Below are 21,925 nucleotides of genomic sequence, written 5' to 3'. Positions count from 1 at the left end.
CTGAGCTTCTTTTAACTGCTTGCGCTCATTCTTCGAAGTGTTGACTGCCCGCACTATACCGCTCGTTGCACCGATGAGGCCGCCGAGAGCACCCAATGCAGGCAAAAGCAAAGGAAGAAATCCTCCTATAATCTTCTTGTCGAGAGTCTGTAATTTTTGCTTGGCTTTTTGCACGCCGGCGCCAGTCTTGTGTTTGGTCTTGCGTGAGTTAGTCTTTGACTTGATGGAGCTGGCTTGACGAGCACCCAGTTCTAATTTCGTCTTTGCCTTCATAATTTTGGAAACGCCCCACGCTGCGATTTTCTCTCCTAGTCCCGCGTTCGACGATTTACTTATATCTTCGGCTTCCTGTGCCAATATCTCGTCGGCCCGGTGTCTGGATTCCAGATCCTTGCTTAATGAATATGCGATATCGTGCTGCTTGCACTTTTCGTCGAGAGAATTAATGCCCACGTCACCGCGAGCTAACCTTTTCGCTAGTTTAGTGCCGGGGCCGCAGAATCTGTAGCCGGGAATGTGTAGCTCGAATGGCAGACTGTTTATCAGCGAGTTCACGAGTCCTGCACCGATGTGTTTTTTGTTCTTACCTCTTCGAGTCATTACGCGCAACTGACCAGAAAGAATAAATGTGTTTGATTTTATACAATTTCGTCAGTACAATGCAGATCGTCAAGCAAGAAGTGTGTTTGCCCGTGTGCATTACGCAAGACGATGTATTTAGTGCGCGTGAATCACGACATGGCTTACTGTTGCCTTCTGCCGTACGTTGCATCATAACAGGACCGTCAAACTGCGGCAAAACGTGTGTTTTACTGAGTTTACTGGAGGAACCAAACGGTCTTCGGTTCGAAAACGTTAACTTGTATTCCAAGTCGTTGCATTAGCCAAAGTATCAGCGCCTAGCTACTGTTCTACGCTCGGTGGATGGTCTGGAGTATTTTCCATTTAATGATAATGCAGATGTGGTACCTCCAAACGAAACAAAAGCCAATTCCGTGTTTGTTTTCGACGATGTAATGTGCGAGAAACAAGGCATAATACAAGAGTACTTTTCCATGGGCAGACACGCCAAGGTAGACTGCGTTTACCTGTGTCAGACGTACAGTCGTCTTCCAAAACATCTCCTACGAGACAACGCGAATGTCATAGTTTTGTTTCGCATGGACGAACTTAATTTACGTCACGCTTATGACGATCACGTAAACACCGACATGACGTTCCAGGAATTCAAAGACATGTGCTCCTTGTGTTGGAAAGAAGAACACGGATTCCTAGTTATAGTCAATGACTGGCCTCTATATAAGGGCAGGTACAGACGAGGTTTCGATCAGTTTATCGCCAAACATGAGTCATAGTGTAACCCTTCTCTACCTATTACCCTTACAGCAGGGAGAACCTGGCCTTAACAATTGGCCCAAGGATACTAAATCAAAGGCAAAGAAAAGGTTACGTTAAACAAAACAAAGAGAAGAGCTCAGTGGTATAAATATATTTTAATTATTTAGCAAAAAACTTGGTATATGCGCAGCTCAACAGCGTTCAAAAGCAAAAAATTGCTTTACTACAACAATCAGAATAACTTTAAAAATCTCAAAATTGAGGAACAAGACAAAAACTTTAATAGAGGTGGGTATATTTTTCTTTTTTGGTTGCGTGGGTTCACAGGCTTCACCACAAATTCACCACAAGTTCATGAACTCTTAGTCCATTTTCATACACCAAATACAAAAAAACAAATTACCTAACAAAAATTTTAAAATATTATATTTCATTTATCCCACCCCGAGAGCTCTCCTATAGCAAGTCCCGACATTCAAAAAAAAATTTTAATATAATATAATAAATATAATATAAAATTTCGTCGATCACACAAGACAGCCTCAGATGAGTATGAATAAAATATTTTAGCTATCGTACATTCAACATTAAATCAAACATCTATAGTAACCATAACTTTTCAGTTCTCATAAAGCTTCATACCACTCAAAGTACCAACAATATAAATATATAGTTATATAAAAAAAAATTATAAAAAAATTATATAATACGTTTAACATTCACTAAAACATCTATAGTAATAATTTATATTTGACGATAATTTATCAGATCTCAATTATTTTAATCACTTACAACTCATAAAGCTTCATACCACTCAAAGTATCAACAATATTAATATATAGTTCTATAAAAATTTATATATAATAATTTCACTAATCACGCATAGCAGGTTTTTCTCCAACCTACGGTGGCGGGCAGCATGCAAACAATAAAATACCTAAATTATTTCCGGCAAACTTAAATCAGGAAAAAAAAAAATTAGAACATATTAAAGGAATGTAGTACGAATTTACTTCATAAAGATCACGCGATTTAGTCTTTCACACAACCCCTTACTAATATTTATTTAATATCTCATAAGTTCTTGCTATTTCTTCACCCTCCGCAGCCACTCACGAAAAAATATATTTTATTTTTTTGCAAGACTCACCCCTGCAGTTGCCATCGGGAACAGGACGACGCACAATATAAATAATTTAAAAAGGCCATTTAAAAGAAAAGATCACTATACCACCATTAACTGGACAGCTGGGACGCCGACTGCAACCACCGACTCTCGAACCAGCTGCATTCCATACGACGAACCATTTAAACTTCGTGGAATTTCCTTCGCTCAGCTACTGACGAAACTTCATTTCTTCCCAAATTTCAATTCCAAAAAAAATTAATCCGTCGAGACGATCTATTCTCTTCCTCCACAATAAACAGGAAAAATCAAATAATAGACCAAATTTATGTATATAAAATGTTGTCCTCCTCCTGTGCCCGCTGCTCAAGTTGACTCAGTAGACTAGTCTCACACCTTCTCGCTCATTCCACAACCCTCCATGTCGTGTCGAACTCCAAAAAAAATTTATTACATAAAATTTTTTTTATGACCTCTTAAAATAATTTTCTCGCACGCGCCGATGCTTCCTCGTATTTAGAAAAGAAGGTACCACTATTATCTTGTTACCAAACTTTTACCCACAGCTCAATCGTAGCTGCTTTTCTTCTGCTCATAAGTAGCCCGGGTCTATGCTGATATTTTCCTCGGCGATTGAGGCCTCGACTGGGGGTTAACTACACTCCATTTCCTCGCACGACCCTCGCGTTGCATTGTCCAGCATATACACGCTGAAAACTCTCTTCTCTTCTCGTCCACGAATTACACATAAATCAAGTAAAGTGAAAATCATTTCTTGAAGTCGTGATGTGCATTATTCACCGGAGGTACCTATCCTAGACCCACACTGACCGTCTGGCCCCACTGCTAACTCACGAGTCACCCTCTGTCCAGCGCTGTGCTTGACTGGTTACTTACCGCGCATGCGCGGTAGCTAATTCCAACAGTCACCGCCCGCAGCGCTACACGGATTAGCCCGTAGCTAGCGTACAACTCTCGACCCAAAACACTAATAGGTGGCGCGATAAGTCACACCTTCCGACAACGCGCGGACACGATCAAAACAAAAAAAAATTTATTTGTGACGCCGTCACAGGCGTCACAATAGCATTTCGAAATTCGGTCGTAGCAGTCGAGACTTACGTACTGCTCTCAAGTCTCATGACGACGTTATACGCAAATACATTTCGCTACTGGCTCAAAAAGTAGACAGTGTGAAAAACTGGAATTACTAGAGTATCTCGTTGCCATCGACCAGCGTGTGGAAGCCTCGGATTCTCGCATTCGCGACATGATCGAAGTATCGAATGCACAAAGACGTGACGATCTGAGGACTTTTCTAAGTAGTCTGAAAGCATCACTATCTCACTTGTCAAAAAATTCAGATTTGGCCAAACACAAGAAAGAAGTTTCTGCGAACGAATAAAAAAGTATAAAAGGAGGTCTTGCAATAAGTTTTCAGCCAGTACAATGTCGGACCTGGCCAGTGACCTTCATCGAGCTATACAGTCTGTTCGTGAAAAATATTTACTTGCTAGACGAACCAGACTTGCATGTGAGATGGAAAATGAGGAGATATTTAAACCAATCACTAGTCGCCTTGACGAACTTAAAAGCAAGGAAGAACCAGCCATCATTTTGAAGACAGAAGTTGAAGATGGAATGCCGACTGTAAAGAAGAGAAAGTATGAACCAGATCGAGAAGAAGAGGACTTAACAAGTACAGAGTCCATGCATAAGAAGAAAATACCAAAAAAGGTACATCAAGTGAATGCAATGGTCCGACCATACCTGATATCGTTTACGAGCCGGAATAATGACACGACCTACGGAGTGTACAGAAAACATAATAAGTGGTTCCTCGGTGCTAAAGAAATAGACTTTCTACCAGGAAATATCGTGCGCGTAGCAGAGTTCTAAACGCGCGGGACTCCGGGTCTGTACGAATTGCTGTTTCGCAGGGAGCCTAAAGGATATTCTCATAAAGACTTACAAGAGTACAAAAAACTGCTAGAGATAACCAATGCACATTTTCGCGATAACGATCCAGATAGTGGTGTATATAAAGACGAAGATCATGAAAAAATCGACATTCTCGCTAATATCTTCAGTGAACTAACAATACATGGCGAAGGTTTAAAAAAGCTAGAAAGTGATCAGGTATTTGACTATGTATATTGGGGCGACCCCAATGAATTAGTTGATCGCCTTAGAATTCTACATGATTCGCTTAGTGTAGGAAACTATTCGCACATCAAAGAAATAGTCTCCATACTTGAAGAACTGAGGGAAGCCGGCTACATACAATGAGTCGAACCGGAATCGCTCGCGAACTTCATGCTCCTGCTAGACGGAAATACCTTCGTCGCAAAGTCATTGTTCGCGGAATTGATGTTTATTCCAGGCGGACCTTGTTGAGATGATACCGTATTCCCGATTGAATAAAGGTTTCAAGTACATGTTGACAGTCATCGATGTTTATAGCAAGTTCGCTTGGGCTAGACCTGTCAAATCAAAGTCTGCAACAGAAGTAGCCAAGGCCATGAACAATATTTTGCGTGATGGACGTGTACCGTCGCACCTGCAAACGGACCTCGGGAAAAAATTCTACAATGCAACCTTCAAGGCTTTGATGAAGAAGTATGGCATCAAACACTACTCTACATTTAGTAACGCCAAAGCCTCCGTTGTCGAAAGGTTTAACAGAACTTAGCGTTCCAAGATGTGGCGGCAGTTCACGGCTAACGGAAGTTACAAGTGACTTGACATATTGCCGAAACTAATAAGCGAGTATAATTCCACGGTGCATTCTACCACGAAAATGAAGCCAAAGGACGTAATGGACAATCGCCTGCTTCAAACAGTGTTTTCCAACACGAAGAAGAAAGATCCACGAAAGCGTAAAGCTAACGTCGGTGACATTGTGCGAATCTCCAAGCAGAAAGGTATCTTCGAGAAAGGTTTCACTGCGAACTGGAGTCCCGAACTTTTCCGTGTGACACATGTTCGTAAATCAGAGCCTAGGACCTACTACCTCGAAGATTTGGACCACAAACCTATCCATGGCGGCTTCTATGCCGAAGAGATTCAGCCAACGTTGTATCCCGATACGTACTTGGTGGAGAAGATTATAAAACGAAGAAATGGACGGTCCTACGTCAAGTGGTGGGGTTTTCCACCTCGCTTTAATTCGTGGGTGGCTGATGCGGAAATCGAGAAATCCACAAAATTTTAGTAATTTGTCTGTGTATTTTTTTTGTACTTGTAGTAGTGTAGAATTGATGTAATAAAAGTTTTTTTTAATAGAACTTGTGTTTTTATTTTCTCAAACCTAACACTTTTTTAGTATTTTTTTTTAAATTAAAGTTGTTTTGTATCATCCTTGGATCGAACCAAGGACAGGAATCGATATAATCAATCAGTATATTTATTGTCAATTTATTTAATGAATTTTGAAATTTTTCCCGCATCTCTAGCATTAAAATTATGGATTTTCAAGATGGCGCCCAAATTTCAAGATGGCGGGCACCTTAGTAATAATTAATTATTACTGCACTCTAGCGGGTAAGAATTAAACTAACATGGCGTCGGCGCACTCTAGCCGACGATACAATGATGATGGCTTCCAGCAAACGACGACAAGATGGCGGACATGACGTCATACTACCTGATGATATATATACTTTGACATAAGTGGTGGGTGTCAGTCTGCCAGCAGCCACCACGGGGGAAGGATCGGTCATCATTTTAATTTTTTTGCCCTCACCGGGTTCGAACCAAGAACTCCGAACTCCGTGTCGTAAATGTTTGTTTTTTAAATATTTTTCATTAAAATTTTATTAAATGAATTTTTTATAAATTTAAATTTTTTTTATTAAAATCGGATAATAAATAAAGATTTTAAAGATGGCGGGCGTAACGGAAACTGCAACGATGGCGTCATATTTCAAAATGGCGGATAACACAATGCCGGAATGTTCGAGAAAACAAAATGACGTCATCCAAGATGGTGGATCCAAAATGGCCTCCATGATCTACTTGTCCCATTACAATGTGCCACGTTACGCAGTGTCCCATTACGCGGTGTCCCGTTACACTCATCCAAGATGGCCGCCGTGACGTCACAATATAAACAATCTTCAATCCACACCCAGGACCCAGTGCCAGGAGCCCCTTTTCTATACTACTTGTATCACATATATAACACATGTATATGTCATGAATACAGTGGCGTCTCGTCAGGGCAAGCAAGGCAAGCAGTGCTTGCCTAGGCAGTTTCCAGACATTGTATTTTTTAAATAAATATTTTATTCAGAATAGTATTTTACTTTGGCTCGTGCCGTTAGGTGTATGTATTTTTTACACTATCTTCTTGGGACCCAGTACTGTGCGCTGTGCGCTATAAGAAAAGAACTCGTTGACACACAAAACATGCTGTTTTAGAAGCGTTGCTAGGTTTAGAAGCGCTGGTAGGACCGCTTTCAGCAGGAAGGCTGCCGCAGTAGTTTCCTTTCGGAAGGGGGGTGGCATGGTACAAAGGTTCAGGGAGGGGATTGGCTGTAAAAACACGTGGTAGAAGCTACGAAGGTAGCGCTTTCTATCCGAACTAAAGCGAACATGGCCGAAGCAGACGGTGGAATTCTACCGCCGACTGCTTCGGCTATGTCCGCCACAGTTCGGCAGGGCAGGTGGCGAGGTCGCGTTTCAGTCGGCGGTCGTCTCTCGGGGCGCGCGCATCTCTCCCGCGGGCTGTTGGCTGGCAGTGCGTGGGGGATTTGTGGGCGTACGCGTCCCACGGTTGGCGGATACGGGATCCCAGCTCGAGAGTTGCAATCTCGCTGGGGTGACTGTGAATAACCAATAGCAGTCCGCGGACCAATGGCCGGCCTGTGGGGTCGTTATTACGGCTATCGGGGTGAAAGGTAGCCTGAATGCAGCTCGGCGCGTGGCAGGAAGCAGTTCCGTCGGCGAAGGCACCGCAGGGGAGCTCGATGTGCCCTGGATGCGAAGTGTAGACGAACTGCGGGCTGGAAATTGCGGAGCTGTGAACTGCCGCGCGCGCAACGGAACTGAACAGCATCGTAACTCTGAAGGAAGAGATAGCGGCGCCTTTAAGTTGGGGCCCTGTTGGAGCCAGTGGTAGCCTGGGCGGCGCGACCTTCAACCGTCCCGGGATTTTGGAGGACAAGAGGGTCCGACTCGCAAGATACTTAATTCGCCTGAACGACTTACCCCCACCCTGGCTTGAAAGGTTGTTGGCTGTTGACTGGAAGAAGGAAGATGAAGATGGCGCAATGTCAGGCTGCCTTTCGCCCCGTACGCCCGCAGTTCGAGCCGGTTTACTGGCTCGTCTGCCCATATCTGGTTTAACTGTGGCTGCCTGGGCAGCTGGGCTGGGCTGACGAGTGAAATCGCCCGCCCCTGGGGGCGCATGCGCCCCTGGTTAATAATAACCCAGGAGTACCCAACATTTAAATGCGGGCCGCAAGGCCCAAGCACCCAACTCCAGCATGGTTGATTTTTCAGCCCCTCCAACTCTTCTTACCTGGACCCTTCTTCCCTCTTGTCCAGTAGTTACCTGCTTGCTTAATGCATGTTAATTGATTCCCGCATGACCCGGCCCATGGTTTTCCCTGTGTCTATGCAGGTTTTACCTGGGTCACATTAGCTATCTTTTAAGCTAGGCGACCAATGGGGCGTCAGTCATGGCGCCAATCGCAGCCATGGCTGGCCAGTAAACCCCAATAAGCACACGATGCACGCGCCCTTGTCCCGCATGGTTAAAAACCCGCATGGTAGAGTGTATAGGCTTCAGCCTGAGACACACTTAGGTCCTCCCCTAACCTGGACCCTCCCCTTACACACTTAGAATAATTTAGGCTAGGAAAAAAAATCTTGGCGTTTCAGGAATGATTGACGTGCCAGTTTTTTGGTACACGTACCAGTTAACCGAGTTTCTGATCACGTATGAAGATAATTTCTTTTGTGTTGGTACGAAAAATACCAAGATTTAATTTTTACTATTCTAGTACATTTTTATGAGGTTCTTCTCTTTATTTTAAGTACTTACTTTGCCATGTGTTGTCTGTTTATATATTTTGTACCAGATATCGATGATAACTATACTCCCACTGTAACACCCCTCGAGCCTCAAAATTGAATTATTTTAAATTAATTAAAAAGGAGCCTTGGAAACTGCTGGGTAAGAAAAATAAGTTAAATAAATTGATTTACCAGAGGCGGCACGAGGTGGGGAACAAACAAAATTTAGGAGCTTCCTGTAACAAGCAAGGAGGAAGTTGGGGGATCGTTAAAATCAATAAATGAAAACTACACGATTAACTTGATCTATAGTTTCCCTGTTTTATTTGCCCTGATGAATTATCTTGTTTCCATTTCTTTACATACATTACATACAAAAGGTTTTAACAAGTTTCAAAGATTTAAAAAAACAAATGAAAACGAAAAGGGGGCCGGCCCGCGATTATTTAAAACAATTTACATTCTTAGTTTGAAATATAAACATTTGCATTATGAGTTTCACACTCAAAATTGGATGGATCCGATGATTACATTGAAAATTAGTTCTATTCGTTCTACATGTTCTTGAGGAAAACACTGGTCGCTAGTGGGTTGGTCATCCGCTTAAGATAGTTCGTAGCTAGGTAAGGGGGAAATGTTGAATTTACATTACCACCCGGGGTCTTCAAACGATCACGTCGTGTAGTAGAAACGTTTCTTCTAATGTGACCCACGGAACAGGAGGGGGGGGGGGGGGTGGCCACGAGATGGGAGCAATCAGTCTCTCCCCGTCATCGACCCTGTCTGCAACAGTCCAAATCAAAACTGATTAGAACTTGTATACAGGCAGTCTATGGGGCAGAAAATGCCCAAAAAAAATTTAAGGGAAAAAAAGGGGGGGGTCGCGAATTATCACTCACCAAAACAGGGGAGTTGCCCAGCACGCTGCAGTCGTGGAGTCAGCCAGGGTCTGGAGCTCGCGAATTGCGCGGCAGGACGCGGATGATTTCTTCATGAGAACATTTAAAAGAGAAAAATTTTGAAGGCAAATAATTAAACTATGCAGACAGACTAATCTACTAGGATTGACTTGAGGGATAGCATCCCTTATACAACGCGACTACATAGTCGTTAGCGGTCGGATGAAGTCTTGCAGAGTCTGCCGATTCGCCGATACTCGCTGGAGATCTGTCTGCGGACGCGACGCGAGTTGATCTGTGTGTCGCGGCAAACCGCGTCTCGTAATTAAAAGTGTGCGCCGGCTCTTACAGGTGGAGGGAGGTCTGGGCCGCCGAAAGATTCCGAACTTGCCCAAATGCGGGCGGACAAAAACTTTGCCAGGAGTTTTGAAGTTGGCATCACTGGGCGACAGTAGAGAAATCTGTCGGGGGGGGGGGGGGTCTGAGTTGAAAACAATCGACTCGACCACGGCGTCCATATAACTCAAGGGAAAGCAAGTGCTGCTCTCTGGCGCCCTAGAGGGTAGGCCAGCGGAGAAGTTCGCGACTTGGTCGCTAGGTAGCGCTTGTGCTCAGTTTTAGCGCACACGTTTTTGCGCTGAGACCTTGAGAACGGTCACCGGTGTCCAGGGGGTTACGACCGGTAATTGGTCTTACTTGGAACGGGGAAGGGGGGGGGGGGGGTAAAAGTGCAACGACGCTGAGAACAAGCGTCCCGTCGTGGCTACAGAGGAGCGAACATAACACTAATACGTGATGAAAAAGGCCAATCTCAGCTCGTCTCTGAGAACTGGTCGCCTGCAAGCTACAGACTTGTCTATGCAGTTAGGGTCACGAAGAGAAATGATATTACAGGCTTGAGGCGTGACTGAAGGCGGGGGAAATGGTAAGCTGTCTGCATGTCAGGGATTAGGCCAGCAAAATATCCGATACGCCGATGGGAAAGGGTCTTCAGAGCACTGAGACAAAGTTTAACTCAGCGGAGTACACCCGACTAACAAATTAAAATTACACTATAGTAGAGCAAATAAAATTTCCACACAAAAATTTAAAATCATAATAAAAATTTAAAATATATCGTGTCGAAATTACTAATTAACGGCACACCACTTAGTATATAAGTAATGTAGAGTAGGTATTTTACTATCAGAATAATGTAAGTCAAACATTATTTTTTAAAAATAATTTATTTAAAAAAAAATGTCAATTTTTCTACCTGTGGAATAGTCAATGTTCAGTTAAGAAAACTACTTAAATAGCACACTTTTGTACCTTGAAATCCATTCCCCCCCCCCCCTCGAGTTTTGATGTGAACGGAGTTGTTGCTTCCCCTCATATAAACCTCACGCCTCGCCACTGCATGAACAGTAGTTACTGAAGTAAAATCGTTTTTCCTTTATTACAAAATAAAATACACAATATAAACTATTCATAACGTAATTTCTTCTTGCTTTTAGCATTCTCAGATGTAGTTTCTGCAATTGGCGTACTTTCTTCAGTCTTTGTGCTTTCCTTTAACCTTAAATCAAGATAAAAAACACATGTTTTTATTAATAACACTGCCTGAATCTATACACTGAAAACGACCCAAGAATACTATAAATAATTTGTGTACTACTTATTTTTCTCGCTCCAATTTGCTAGATTTTTACCTCTATTGCGTTTGCTTCGCACAGAAAAATGCAATTTACCACGAGCATTACCTTTTACAAAACGTGCGTTTGTTTTTGCCATTTATAAATGAACATCCATTCATATATCCCAAGCTAACACAGCGACAGCAAGGAAAACTAAATCCGACTGCCTCGCAGTGCCACCCCACCCCTTTCGGTCCTTATCGTGGGACTGAGAAGTGTCGCCTATCGCGAGGGACTCAGAGCAATATCAGTCTAACGTACAATATCAGGCGAACATGTTACGCTTCAAGCAGCTGGAATTTCTAGTAGCTATTTATCCCACTCTTAAGTACCTAGGGCCGTGCTTCTCGAACAGACGAGAGCGGCTAATGACGAGCCGCGTCCTCCCGAACAGTCGAGAAGGGCGTCGTTAGCTCACGCGTCGTCCCGCAGAATTCCCAAGGCCGCTCAGCGGTAGCCAACGGCGCCGAGGCAGGACGATTCGCGTGTAGAGGTGGGTGGGGGGAGGGGGGTAGCGACGACCCTTGTAATCCAGCCAGGAATGCGTGGCATTTCTTACATCAGTGGAAGCCATGTGACATGCGCCTGATGCCAGCCAGCATGGCCCTGCTTGCGTCTGCAACAGTATATAATTATTTGTATGAATAATGCAGTATTATTATAACTAAAATAACTCCACAGTAAAATTTTTATTTATTACGAAACATCAATTTTAAAGTTTTACCAATCTGAAACTAGTATTGCGAGCATTATAAGGCTAATTCCGTTTAATGCATACTTTAAGGGACTGGGCCCATATAGTCCAGATAAGCGGGGCACTAATACATTTATGGTGAAAGATTAAAAAAATATTGTCAAACGCAATTGAAATAAAATAGACAGGATAATATAATGCTAGTTTAATGAAGGTGTATAATATCAATCAGGATAATATATGTAACCCTATTTGCTAACCCATTTATAAAAACGTTTCTACGTGTGTTGAATTATAGACCAACAGGATGCTAGAGCAACAGGATGTTGAATAAATAATTATAAAAATAATTATGAAATTAATTTTACAAAAAAAAATTATAAAATCAACGACAAATTAAAATATAATGTTTATTCGATTTAAAATTGTATTTATATATTAGATATTTATATATGTTTAACTGTGTATATTATGATTCTTACACTACACATAACTATAAAAATAACAAAAGAGTATATTGTTGGTCTCCACAATTCGGCCCATAGGAGTACTCATGCATGCAACCGCCGCGCCGGGTAGAATCAAACCAAAAATGTCGCTCTGTGTTGCAGCATAACCGAGATGCAGGATGGGCGCCCCAGCAAAGTTATTTCACACACTAACTAGAGTACCTATGCATATAGGCGAGCAGACTCCAGCTGTGTGTTTCAGCGCGAGCTCAGTGGCTGGACGCGTGTTTCAGCGCGAGCTCAGTGGCTGGACGTGTGTTTCAGCGCGAGCTCAGATGCTGGTTGTGTGTTTCAGCACGAGATCAGTGGCTGGACGCGTGTTTCAGCGCGGGCACAGTGGCTGGACGCGTGTTTCAGCACGAGATCAGTGGCTGGACGTGTGTTTCAGCGCGAGCTCAGTGGCTGGACGCGTGTTTCAGCGCGAGCTCAGTGGCTGGACGCGTGTTTCAGCGCGAGCTCAGATGCTGGATGTGTGTTTCAGCACGAGATCAGTGGCTGGACGCGTGTTTCAGCGCGGGCTCAGTGGCTGGACGTGTGTTTCAGAGCGAACTCAGTTTCTGGACGTGTGTTTCAGCGCGAGCTCAGATGCTGGACGTGTGTTTCAGCACGAGATCAGTGGCTGGACGCATGTTTCAGCGCGGGCTCAGTGGCTGGACGCGTGTTTCAGCGCGAGCTCAGTGGCTGGCCGTGTGTTTCAGCGCGAGCCCAGTAGCTGGACGTGTGTTTCAGCTCGAGCTCAGTGGCTGGACGTGTGTTTCAGCGCGAGCTCAGATGCTGGTTGTGTGTTTCAGCGCGAGCCCAGTGGCTGGACGTGTGTTTTAGCGCGAGCTCAGATACTGGACGTGTGTTTCAGCACGAGATCAGTGGCTGGACGCGTGTTTCAGCGCGGGCTCAGTGTTGAACGTGTGTTTCAGCGCGAGCTCAGATGCTGGTTGTGTGTTTCAGCGCGAGCTCAGTTGCTGGACGTGTATTTCAGCGCGAGCTCAGTGGCTGGACGTGTGTTTCAGCGCGAGCTCAGTGGCTGGACGTGTGTTTCAGAGCGAGCTCAGTGGCTGTTCGTGTGTTTCAGCGCGAGCTCAGTGGCTGTTCGTGTGTTTCAGCGCGAGCTCAGTGGCAGGACATGTGTTTCAGCGCGAGCTAAGTTGCTGGACGTGTGTTTCAGCGCGAGCTCAGATGCTGGACGTGTTTTTCAGCACGAGATCAGTGGCTGGACGCGTGATTCAGCGCGGGCTCAGTGGCTGGACGTGTTTTTCAGCGCGAGCTCAGATGCTGGACGTGTGTTTCAGCACGAGATCAGTGGCTGGACGTGTTTTTCAGCGCGAGCTCAGTGGCTGGACGCGTGTTTCATCGCGAGCTCAGTGGCTGGACGTGTGTTACAGCGCGAGCTCAGATGCTGGTTTTGTGTTTCACCGCGAGCTCAGTGGCTGGACGTGTGTTTCAGAGCGAGCTCAGTGGCTGTTCGTGTGTTTCAGCGCGAGCTCAGTGGCAGGACGTGTGTTTCAGCGCGAGCTAAGTTGCTGGTCGTGTGTTTCAGCGCGAGCTCAGATGCTGGACGTGTGTTTCAGCACGAGATCAGTGGCTGGACGCGTGTTTCAGCGCGGGCTCAGTGGCTGGACTTGTTTTTCAGCGCGAGCACAGATGCTGGACGTGTGTTTCAGCACGAGATCAGTGGCTGGACGTGTTTTTCAGCGCGAGCTCAGTGGCTGGACGCGTGTTTCATCGCGAGCTCAGTGGCTGGACGTGTGTTTCAGCGCGAGCTCAGATGCTGGTTGTGTGTTTCAGCGCGAGCCCAGTGGCTGGACGTGTGTTTTATCGCGAGCTCAGTGGCTGGACGTGTGTTTTAGCGCGAGCTCAGTGGCTGGACGTGTGTTTCAGCGCGAGCCCAGTGGCTGGACGTGTATTTCAGCGCGAGCTCAGATGCTGGTTGTGTGTTTCAGCGCGAGCCCAGTGGCTGGACGTGTGTTTTAGCGCGAGCTCAGTGGCTGGACGTGTGTTTCAGCGCGAGCTCAGTGGCTGGACGTGTGTTTCAGCGCGAGCTCAGATGCTGGTTGTGTGTTTCAGCGCGAGCCCAGTGGCTGGACGTGTGTTTTAGCGCGAGCCCAGTGGCTGGACGTGTGTTTCAGCGCGAGCTCAGTGGCTGGACGCGTGTTTCATCTCGAGCCCAGTGGCTGGACGTGTGTTTCAGCGCGATCTCAGTGGCTGGACGCGTGTTTCATCGCGAGCTCAGTGGCTGGACGTGTGTTTCAGCGCGAGCTCAGATGCTGGACGTGTGTTTCAGCACGAGATCAGTGGCTGGACGTGTTTTTCAGCGCGAGCTCAGTGGCTGGACGCGTGTTTCATCGCGAGCTCAGTGGCTGGACGTGTGTTTCAGCGCGAGCTCAGATGCTGGTTGTGTGTTTCAGCGCGAGCCCAGTGGCTGGACGTGTGTTTTAGCGCGAGCTCAGTGGCTGGACGTGTGTTACAGCGCGAGCCCAGTGGCTGGACGTGTGTTTTAGCGCGAGCCCAGTGGCTGGACGTGTGTTTCAGCGCGAGCTCAGTGGCTGGACGCGTGTTTCATCTCGAGCTCAGTGGCTGGACGTGTGTTTCAGCGCGAGCCCAGTGGCTGGACGTGTGTTTCAGCGCGAGCTCAGATGCTGGTTGTGTGTTTCAGCGCGAGCCCAGTGGCTGGACGTGTATTTTAGCGCGAGCTCAAATACTGGACGTTTGTTTCAGCACGAGATCAGTGGCTGGACGCGTGTTTCAGCGCGGGCTCAGTGTTGAACGTGTGTTTCAGCGCGAGCTCAGATGCTGGTTGTGTGTTTCAGCGCGAGCTCAGTTGCTGGACGTGTATTTCAGCGCGAGCTCAGTGGCTGGACGCGTGTTTCATCGCGAGCTCAGTGGCTGGACGTGTGTTTCAGCGCGAGCTCAGTGGCTGGACGTGTGTTTCAGAGCGAGCTCAGTGGCTGTTCGTGTGTTTCAGCGCGAGCTCAGTGGCTGTTCGTGTGTTTCAGCGCGAGCCCAGTGACAGGACGTGTGTTTCAGCGCGAGCTAAGTTGCTGGACGTGTGTTTCAGCGCGAGCTCAGATGCTGGACGTGTGTTTCAGCACGTGATCAGTGGCTGGACGCAGGTTTCAGCGCGGGCTCAGTGGCTGGACGTGTTTTTCAGCGCGAGCTCAGATGCTGGACGTGTGTTTCAGCACGAGATCAGTGGCTGGACGTGTTTTTCAGCGCGAGCTCAGTGGCTGGACGCGTGTTTCATCGCGAGCTCAGTGGCTGGACGTGTGTTACAGCGCGAGCTCAGATGCTGGTTTTGTGTTTCACCGCGAGCTCAGTGGCTGGACGTGTGTTTCAGAGCGAGCTCAGTGGCTGTTCGTGTGTTTCAGCGCGAGCTCAGTGGCAGGACGTGTGTTTCAGCGCGAGCTAAGTTGCTGGTCGTGTGTTTCAGCGCGAGCTCAGATGCTGGACGTGTGTTTCAGCACGAGATCAGTGGCTGGACGCGTGTTTCAGCGCGGGCTCAGTGGCTGGACTTGTTTTTCAGCGCGAGCACAGATGCTGGACGTGTGTTTCAGCACGAGATCAGTGGCTGGACGTGTTTTTCAGCGCGAGCTCAGTGGCTGGACGCGTGTTTCATCGCGAGCTCAGTGGCTGGACGTGTGTTTCAGCGCGAGCTCAGATGCTGGTTGTGTGTTTCAGCGCGAGCCCAGTGGCTGGACGTGTGTTTCAGCGCGAGCTCAGATGCTGGTTGTGTGTTTCAGCGCGAGCTCAGTGGCTGGACGTGTGTTTTAGCGCGAGCTCAGTGGCTGGACGTGTGTTTCAGCGCGAGCTCAGTGGCTGGACGTGTGTTTCAGCGCGAGCTCAGATGCTGGTTGTGTATTTCAGCGCGAGCTCAGTGGCTGGACGTGTGTTTCAGCGCGATCTCAGTGGCTGGACGCGTGTTTCATCGCGAGCTCAGTGGCTGGACGTGTGTTTCAGAGCGAGCTAAGATGCTGGACGTGTGTTTCAGCACGAGATCAGTGGCTGGACGTGTTTTTCAGCGCGAGCTCAGTTGCTGGACGCGTGTTTCATCGCGAGCTCAGTGGCTGGACGTGTGTTTCAGCGCGAGCTCAGATGCTGGTTGTGTGTTTCAGCGCGAGCTCAGTGGCTGGACGCGTGTTTCATCTCGAGCTCAGTGGCTGGACGTGTGTTTCAGCGCGAGCCCAGTGGCTGGACGTGTGTTTCAGCGCGAGCCCAGTGGCTGGACGTGTGTTTTAGCGCGAGCCCAGTGGCTGGACGTGTGTTTCAGCGCGAGCTCAGTGGCTGGACGCGTGTTTCATCTCGAGCTCAGTGGCTGGACGTGTGTTTCAGCGCGAGCCCAGTGGCTGGACGTGTGTTTCATCTCGAGCTCAGTGGCTGGACGTGTGTTTCAGCGCGAGCCCAGTGGCTGGACGTGAGTTTCAGCGCGAGCCCAGTGGCTGGACGTGTGTTTCAGCGCGAGCTCAGTGGCTGGAATTGTGTTTCAGCGAGAGCTCAGTGGCTGGACGCGTGTTTCATCTCGAGCTCAGTGGCTGGACGTGTGTTTCAGCGCGAGCCCAGTGGCTGGACGTGAGTTTCAGCGCGAGCCCAGTGGCCGAACGTTTGTTTCAGCGTGAGCTCAGTGGCCGGGCGTGTGTTTCAGCGCGAGCTCAGTGGCTGGCCTTGTGTTTCAGCGCGAGCCCAGTGGCTGGACGTGTGTTTAAGCGCGAGCCCAGTGGAGCAATTGTGTTTCAGCGCGAGCCCAGTGGCTGGACGTGTGTTTCAGCGCGAGCTCAGTGGCTGGAATTGTGTTTCAGCGAGAGCTCAGTGGCTGGACGTGTGTTTCAGCGCGAGCCCAGTGGCTGGACGTGTGTTTCAGCGCGAGCCCAGTGGAGCAATTGTGTTTCAGCGCGAGCCCAGTGGCTGGACGTGTGTTTCAGCGCGAGCCCAGTGGCTGGAATTGTGTTTCAGCGAGAGCTCAGTGGCCGGGCGTGTGTTTCAGCGCGAGCCCAGTGGCTGGACGTGTGTTTCAGCACGAGCTCAGTGGCTGGCCGTGTGTTTCAGCGCGAGCCCAGTGGCTGGACGTGTGTTTCAGCGCGAGCCCAGTGGCTGGACGTGTGTTTTAGCGCGAGCCCAGTGGCTGGACGTGTGTTTCAGCGCGAGCTCAGTGGCTGGACGCGTGTTTCATCTCGAGCTCAGTGGCTGGACGTGTGTTTCAGCGCGAGCCCAGTGGCTGGACGTGAGTTTCAGCGCGAGCCCAGTGGCCGAACGTTTGTTTCAGCGTGAGCTCAGTGGCCGGGCGTGTGTTTCAGCGCGAGCTCAGTGGCTGGCCTTGTGTTTCAGCGCGAGCCCAGTGGCTGGACGTGTGTTTCAGCGCGAGCCCAGTGGAGCAATTGTGTTTCAGCGCGAGCCCAGTGGCTGGACGTGTGTTTCAGCGCGAGCTCAGTGGCTGGAATTGTGTTTCAGCGAGAGCTCAGTGGCTGGCCGTGTGTTTCAGCGCGAGCCCAGTGGCTGGACGTGTGTTTCAGCGCGAGCCCAGTGGAGCAATTGTGTTTCAGCGCGAGCCCAGTGGCTGGACGTGTGTTTCAGCGCGAGCCCAGTGGCTGGAATTGTGTTTCAGCGAGAGCTCAGTGGCCGGGCGTGTGTTTCAGCGCGAGCCCAGTGGCTGGACGTGTGTTTCAGCACGAGCTCAGTGGCTGGCCGTGTGTTTCAGCGCGAGCCCAGTGGCTGGACGTGTGTTTCAGCGCGAGCCCAATGGCCGAACGTTTGTTTCAGCGTGAGCTCAGTGGCCGGGCGTGTGTTTCAGCGCGAGCTCAGTGGCTGGACGTGTGTTACAGCGCGAGCCCAGTGGCTGGACGCGTGTTTCATCTCGAGCTCAGTGGCTGGCCGTGTGTTTCAGCGCGAGCCCAGTGGCTGGACGTGTGTTTCAGCGCGAGCCCAGTGGCTGGACGTGTGTTTCAGCGCGAGCCCAGTGGCCTAACGTTTGTTTCAGCGTGAGCTCAGTGGCCGGGCGTGTGTTTCAGCGCGAGCTCAGTGGCTGGCCTTGTGTTTCAGCGCGAGCCCAGTGGCTGGACGTGTGTTTCAGCGCGAGCCCAGTGGCTGGACGTGTGTTTCAGCGCGAGCCCAGTGGCTGGACGTGTGTTTCAGCGCGAGCCCAGTGGCTGGAATTGTGTTTCAGCGCGAGCCCAGTGGCTGGACGTGTGTTTCAGCGCGAGCCCAGTGGCTGGACGTGTGTTTCAGCGCGAGCCCAGTGGATGGAATTGTGTTTCAGCGCGAGCCCAGTGGATGGACGTGTGTTTCAGCGCGAGCCCAGTGGCTGGAATTGTGTTTCAGCGCGAGCCCAGTGGCTGGACGTGTGTTTCAGCGCGAGCCCAGTGGCTGGACGTGTGTTTCAGCGCGAGCTCAGTGGCTGGATGGGCGCCGCAGCTAGGCCGCTCCACACACTGGCCAGGGTCGGTCCAGAGGAGGACCCGGCCATCCACGCCGCCAGCTGTCTCGCCAAGATGTCCCGCCTGCTACAGGACATCTTTAGCCAGCCAGCGGTAGGCTCTTGGCAACAAACCCATTCATCTCCCACTTCAAACACATAGTTCCACTCTTACCTAGTCAGTTTTTTTTTTGACGTGACAACGTCTAATAAATCGATGAACGCCGGCTGCACGCACGAAAAAGTGTCCCGTTGCGCATTACGAAAATTTTTCCGTTACGTTCATTGTTCCGTTACGCTGTGTCCTGTTACGCTCGTTTTTCTGTTACGCTGTGTTCCGTTACACTGTCGGCGAGTGCAGTAATAATAGGTTATGTTACAATGGACTAAAAAATTATGGTCATTTATATAATTGATTATAAATATTGGATTACAGTTTATTTATATGAAAACTTGTTCATAATTATATTTAAACTTTATAGCTAAACGCCAGTTATTAAAATTAATTACAAGTCATCTACACCTGAACTGTTTCGTCGACTGTTAATAAAGTGAAGTGAAAAGTTAATGTGGTTTTCATTGCTTATTACAACAAAAATTTCGGCAATAAAGGTTAATTATTCTTGCATTTTAAAAATCTGTTTACTAGTATAATTTCAATTATTTATTCTTTTTTTATTAAAATATAATTTATTCAATTTTATTCATAAAAATATGCAATCATTTCGTCAATGTTTTGTTATGACGTTGTCACGCTAAACTATCGTCCGTAAACCGACTTTACAGACAACCAATTTTTTTTCACCTAAAAATAGTTCATCACTTTTGATACTTGACACACTTAATTGGAGGTGTCTAGTGATGAACTGTACAATAGTCGGGAGGAGAGCGCCAGTGATAGTGATTAAAACCTGTCACTTAATCGGGTTTCGTTTTTTTTATCATGGGAACTGTGAACCAAGTAATCAAACAGTCATATATAAATGAAAATTTTGTATAAAATTTTAAACAATCGTGCATTCTCATTCATTTCGTATGTTTACATTTTAAGAGTTACTGACACTGAAATTCAAAGATTTATTTTCGACTGCCAAGCACAACAGTGTTTTTCATGCATATGGTTTAACCACAAGCATTTCTAAGCATTCACTTGAGCAACGGACTGCAAAATTGGTCTTGACCGTCCATCTGTATGCCTCCAACCCCAGACTTGAAACCTCATTTAAAAATTAGTTTTCGGAGTCTAAAAAGAATGTAAAGTATATTCTAAGACAGCAGCTCCGACACCTCAAGTGATAATCCCTTTACCCGCAGGGTCAGGCCAGGGCCGCATTTAGGGGAGGGCAACCGGGGCGAAAGCCCCGGGGCCTCCACAAACGGAGGGCCCCCACAATAGAGACTTCCGAAAAAAAATCTTTCAAATTCCGACAAGTAAACACTAGTGAACATCTTTTCCTTTGATATTTTTTTTTTCGCTGTTTTACCTTTACCTACATTACTTTTTACATACATGATTATATTATTGTTAAATATTAACATAAATATTCAATAACACTAAAATTTAATTTCATAGTATTCTTGTCTCCGATTATAATTATGTATGTTTTTTAAATACTAAGAGAATCTACTTGATTTCACAATAAATTATTTAATGGGAAACTCGACTGAAAAAAATTGTTCATTTTATTTGGAAAATAATTTGGGGCCAGGGGGCCTCCGCTCCTCTGTTGCCCCGAGGCCTCCAGACCTCTAAATCCGGCCCTGGTCCAGGCCCACTCCCGCTGCCACTAGCATCAATGATGACCACTGATGTTGCATCGGCGTCTTCCCAGCATCGCAGCATCGGTGACGTTACTGTGACAAGGTTTTCTCGAACAACGGTGATGCCCGCCGACACGAGAAGAGTGATAATGTGCTAATAATCCGCGTCGTGCAAAAATTAAACTGTGGGAAATGTCGCAAGGAGTTTGCAAGACATTGTAATTTTAAAAGACTTGCCATAAGCTGCAAATAAAAGTGCTTCTCCCGTCAAACGGTCGAGACTGTCATTGCAGAAGACCCGTCCGTGATGTGGCGGTGCATTACGGAGTAAGGATGCATCGAGGAATACAGACTATATATATCTATCTATAAAAATCCAGTGTCCTGATGTTTGTTTCCAGTGAACTCTTCACCAAGTCAACCGATTTCGATGAAAATTGGCATTTATGTGTAATTTTTTCCAACTTGAGAGATAGGATAGTTTTTATTTCGATTAATGGTATTAATAATTTATAATTAATAATAAATAATAATAAATAACCGATTGCCATGGTTAAACAAAAAATCATAGATCATAAACATACAAACAGTAATTGTGTGACATTTCTCCGGGCAACGCCGGGTACTGCAGCTAGTATATATACATATAAAATTATATCCCTGTAACTTCTGTGAAAAGACATTTGCGTCCTCTCGAGGTGCACGAAGACTTGAATAAAGATAATGTACGAAGAACCCATTCCGCTTGGTGTTCGCTGTGATGAGTGTGTCATGTGTCTGTCATGCGTGGTTTACGCCATGGCCCCCACAATTGGGGGGGGGGGGGGGGGCAGGGGTGACCCCTGGGTCCAGGCCACTGTTTATTTCATCCCAGTGTGTGAAATAAATATACATACTCGCTGTGGTTATTTTCAAGTAAAATAATTTTATAAATAAAGCTTATTTTTGGACTTGTAGAATTGTAACCTGTATTTTCAGGTTAAATGACATTCTAAAGAGAGTGTATGTAAGAAATAACCTTGCAATCATAATGTAGCACGTGACTGTAAAATTGTGGGGGAGGGGAGCGACTCCGATCCTGGGTGCAGGGCCATGGTTTACTCGTATCGACAATTTGAGAAGGTATGTTTAAAACTGTAAAGGTGACGTCCGTTTACCTGCTACGCACCAGCTAGTGTTGCAGTCTGCTCCGCAAGTTAACAGTAAAAACTGATCCGCAGCTAGAAACTTCGACATGAATTCAACATGCAACACAGCCTGCGACTGTTGATGGTGTAGACCGAGTAAAAGTGCATGCTACTTGGCTAATTTCAGCATTCCGTGGAATTTGTAAAAACTTTTATTACGTACCTGAACAGATCACTTGCACCAAGAGTTGTTTGTACCTTTCTATAACTGATACCAAGAAGGATATTGTTAATCAACTTGAAGAAGTATTGGAACACAATCGGTCAGTGAGGTATAGTTTGTGGCTGGAATGTACTTATGGTGAACCTTAGACATT

General features: G+C 46.9%; 1 protein-coding gene across 4 annotated transcripts in view; it reads left to right on the top strand.

Annotated features, from left to right (window-relative positions):
- The window catches only part of LOC134541071 (uncharacterized), a 79,370-nt gene that overhangs the window by 42,962 nt on the left and 14,483 nt on the right, over positions 1-21,925 (top strand). For all 4 annotated transcript variants that reach the window (XM_063384216.1, XM_063384214.1, XM_063384215.1 and 1 more), the window contains one exon: positions 18,629-18,775. In XM_063384216.1, coding sequence (XP_063240286.1) covers positions 18,647-18,775 — 129 coding nt within the window. In that variant the 5' untranslated portion in view covers positions 18,629-18,646. The remainder of the gene's footprint in view (positions 1-18,628; positions 18,776-21,925) is intronic.

The sequence above is a fragment of the Bacillus rossius genome, chromosome 18 (genome assembly GCF_032445375.1).
Source record: "Bacillus rossius redtenbacheri isolate Brsri chromosome 18, Brsri_v3, whole genome shotgun sequence".
Taxonomy (NCBI): domain Eukaryota; kingdom Metazoa; phylum Arthropoda; class Insecta; order Phasmatodea; family Bacillidae; genus Bacillus; species Bacillus rossius.
The sequence above is the reverse complement of the archived record's forward strand: the minus strand, read 5'-3'. Positions and strand labels throughout refer to the sequence as shown.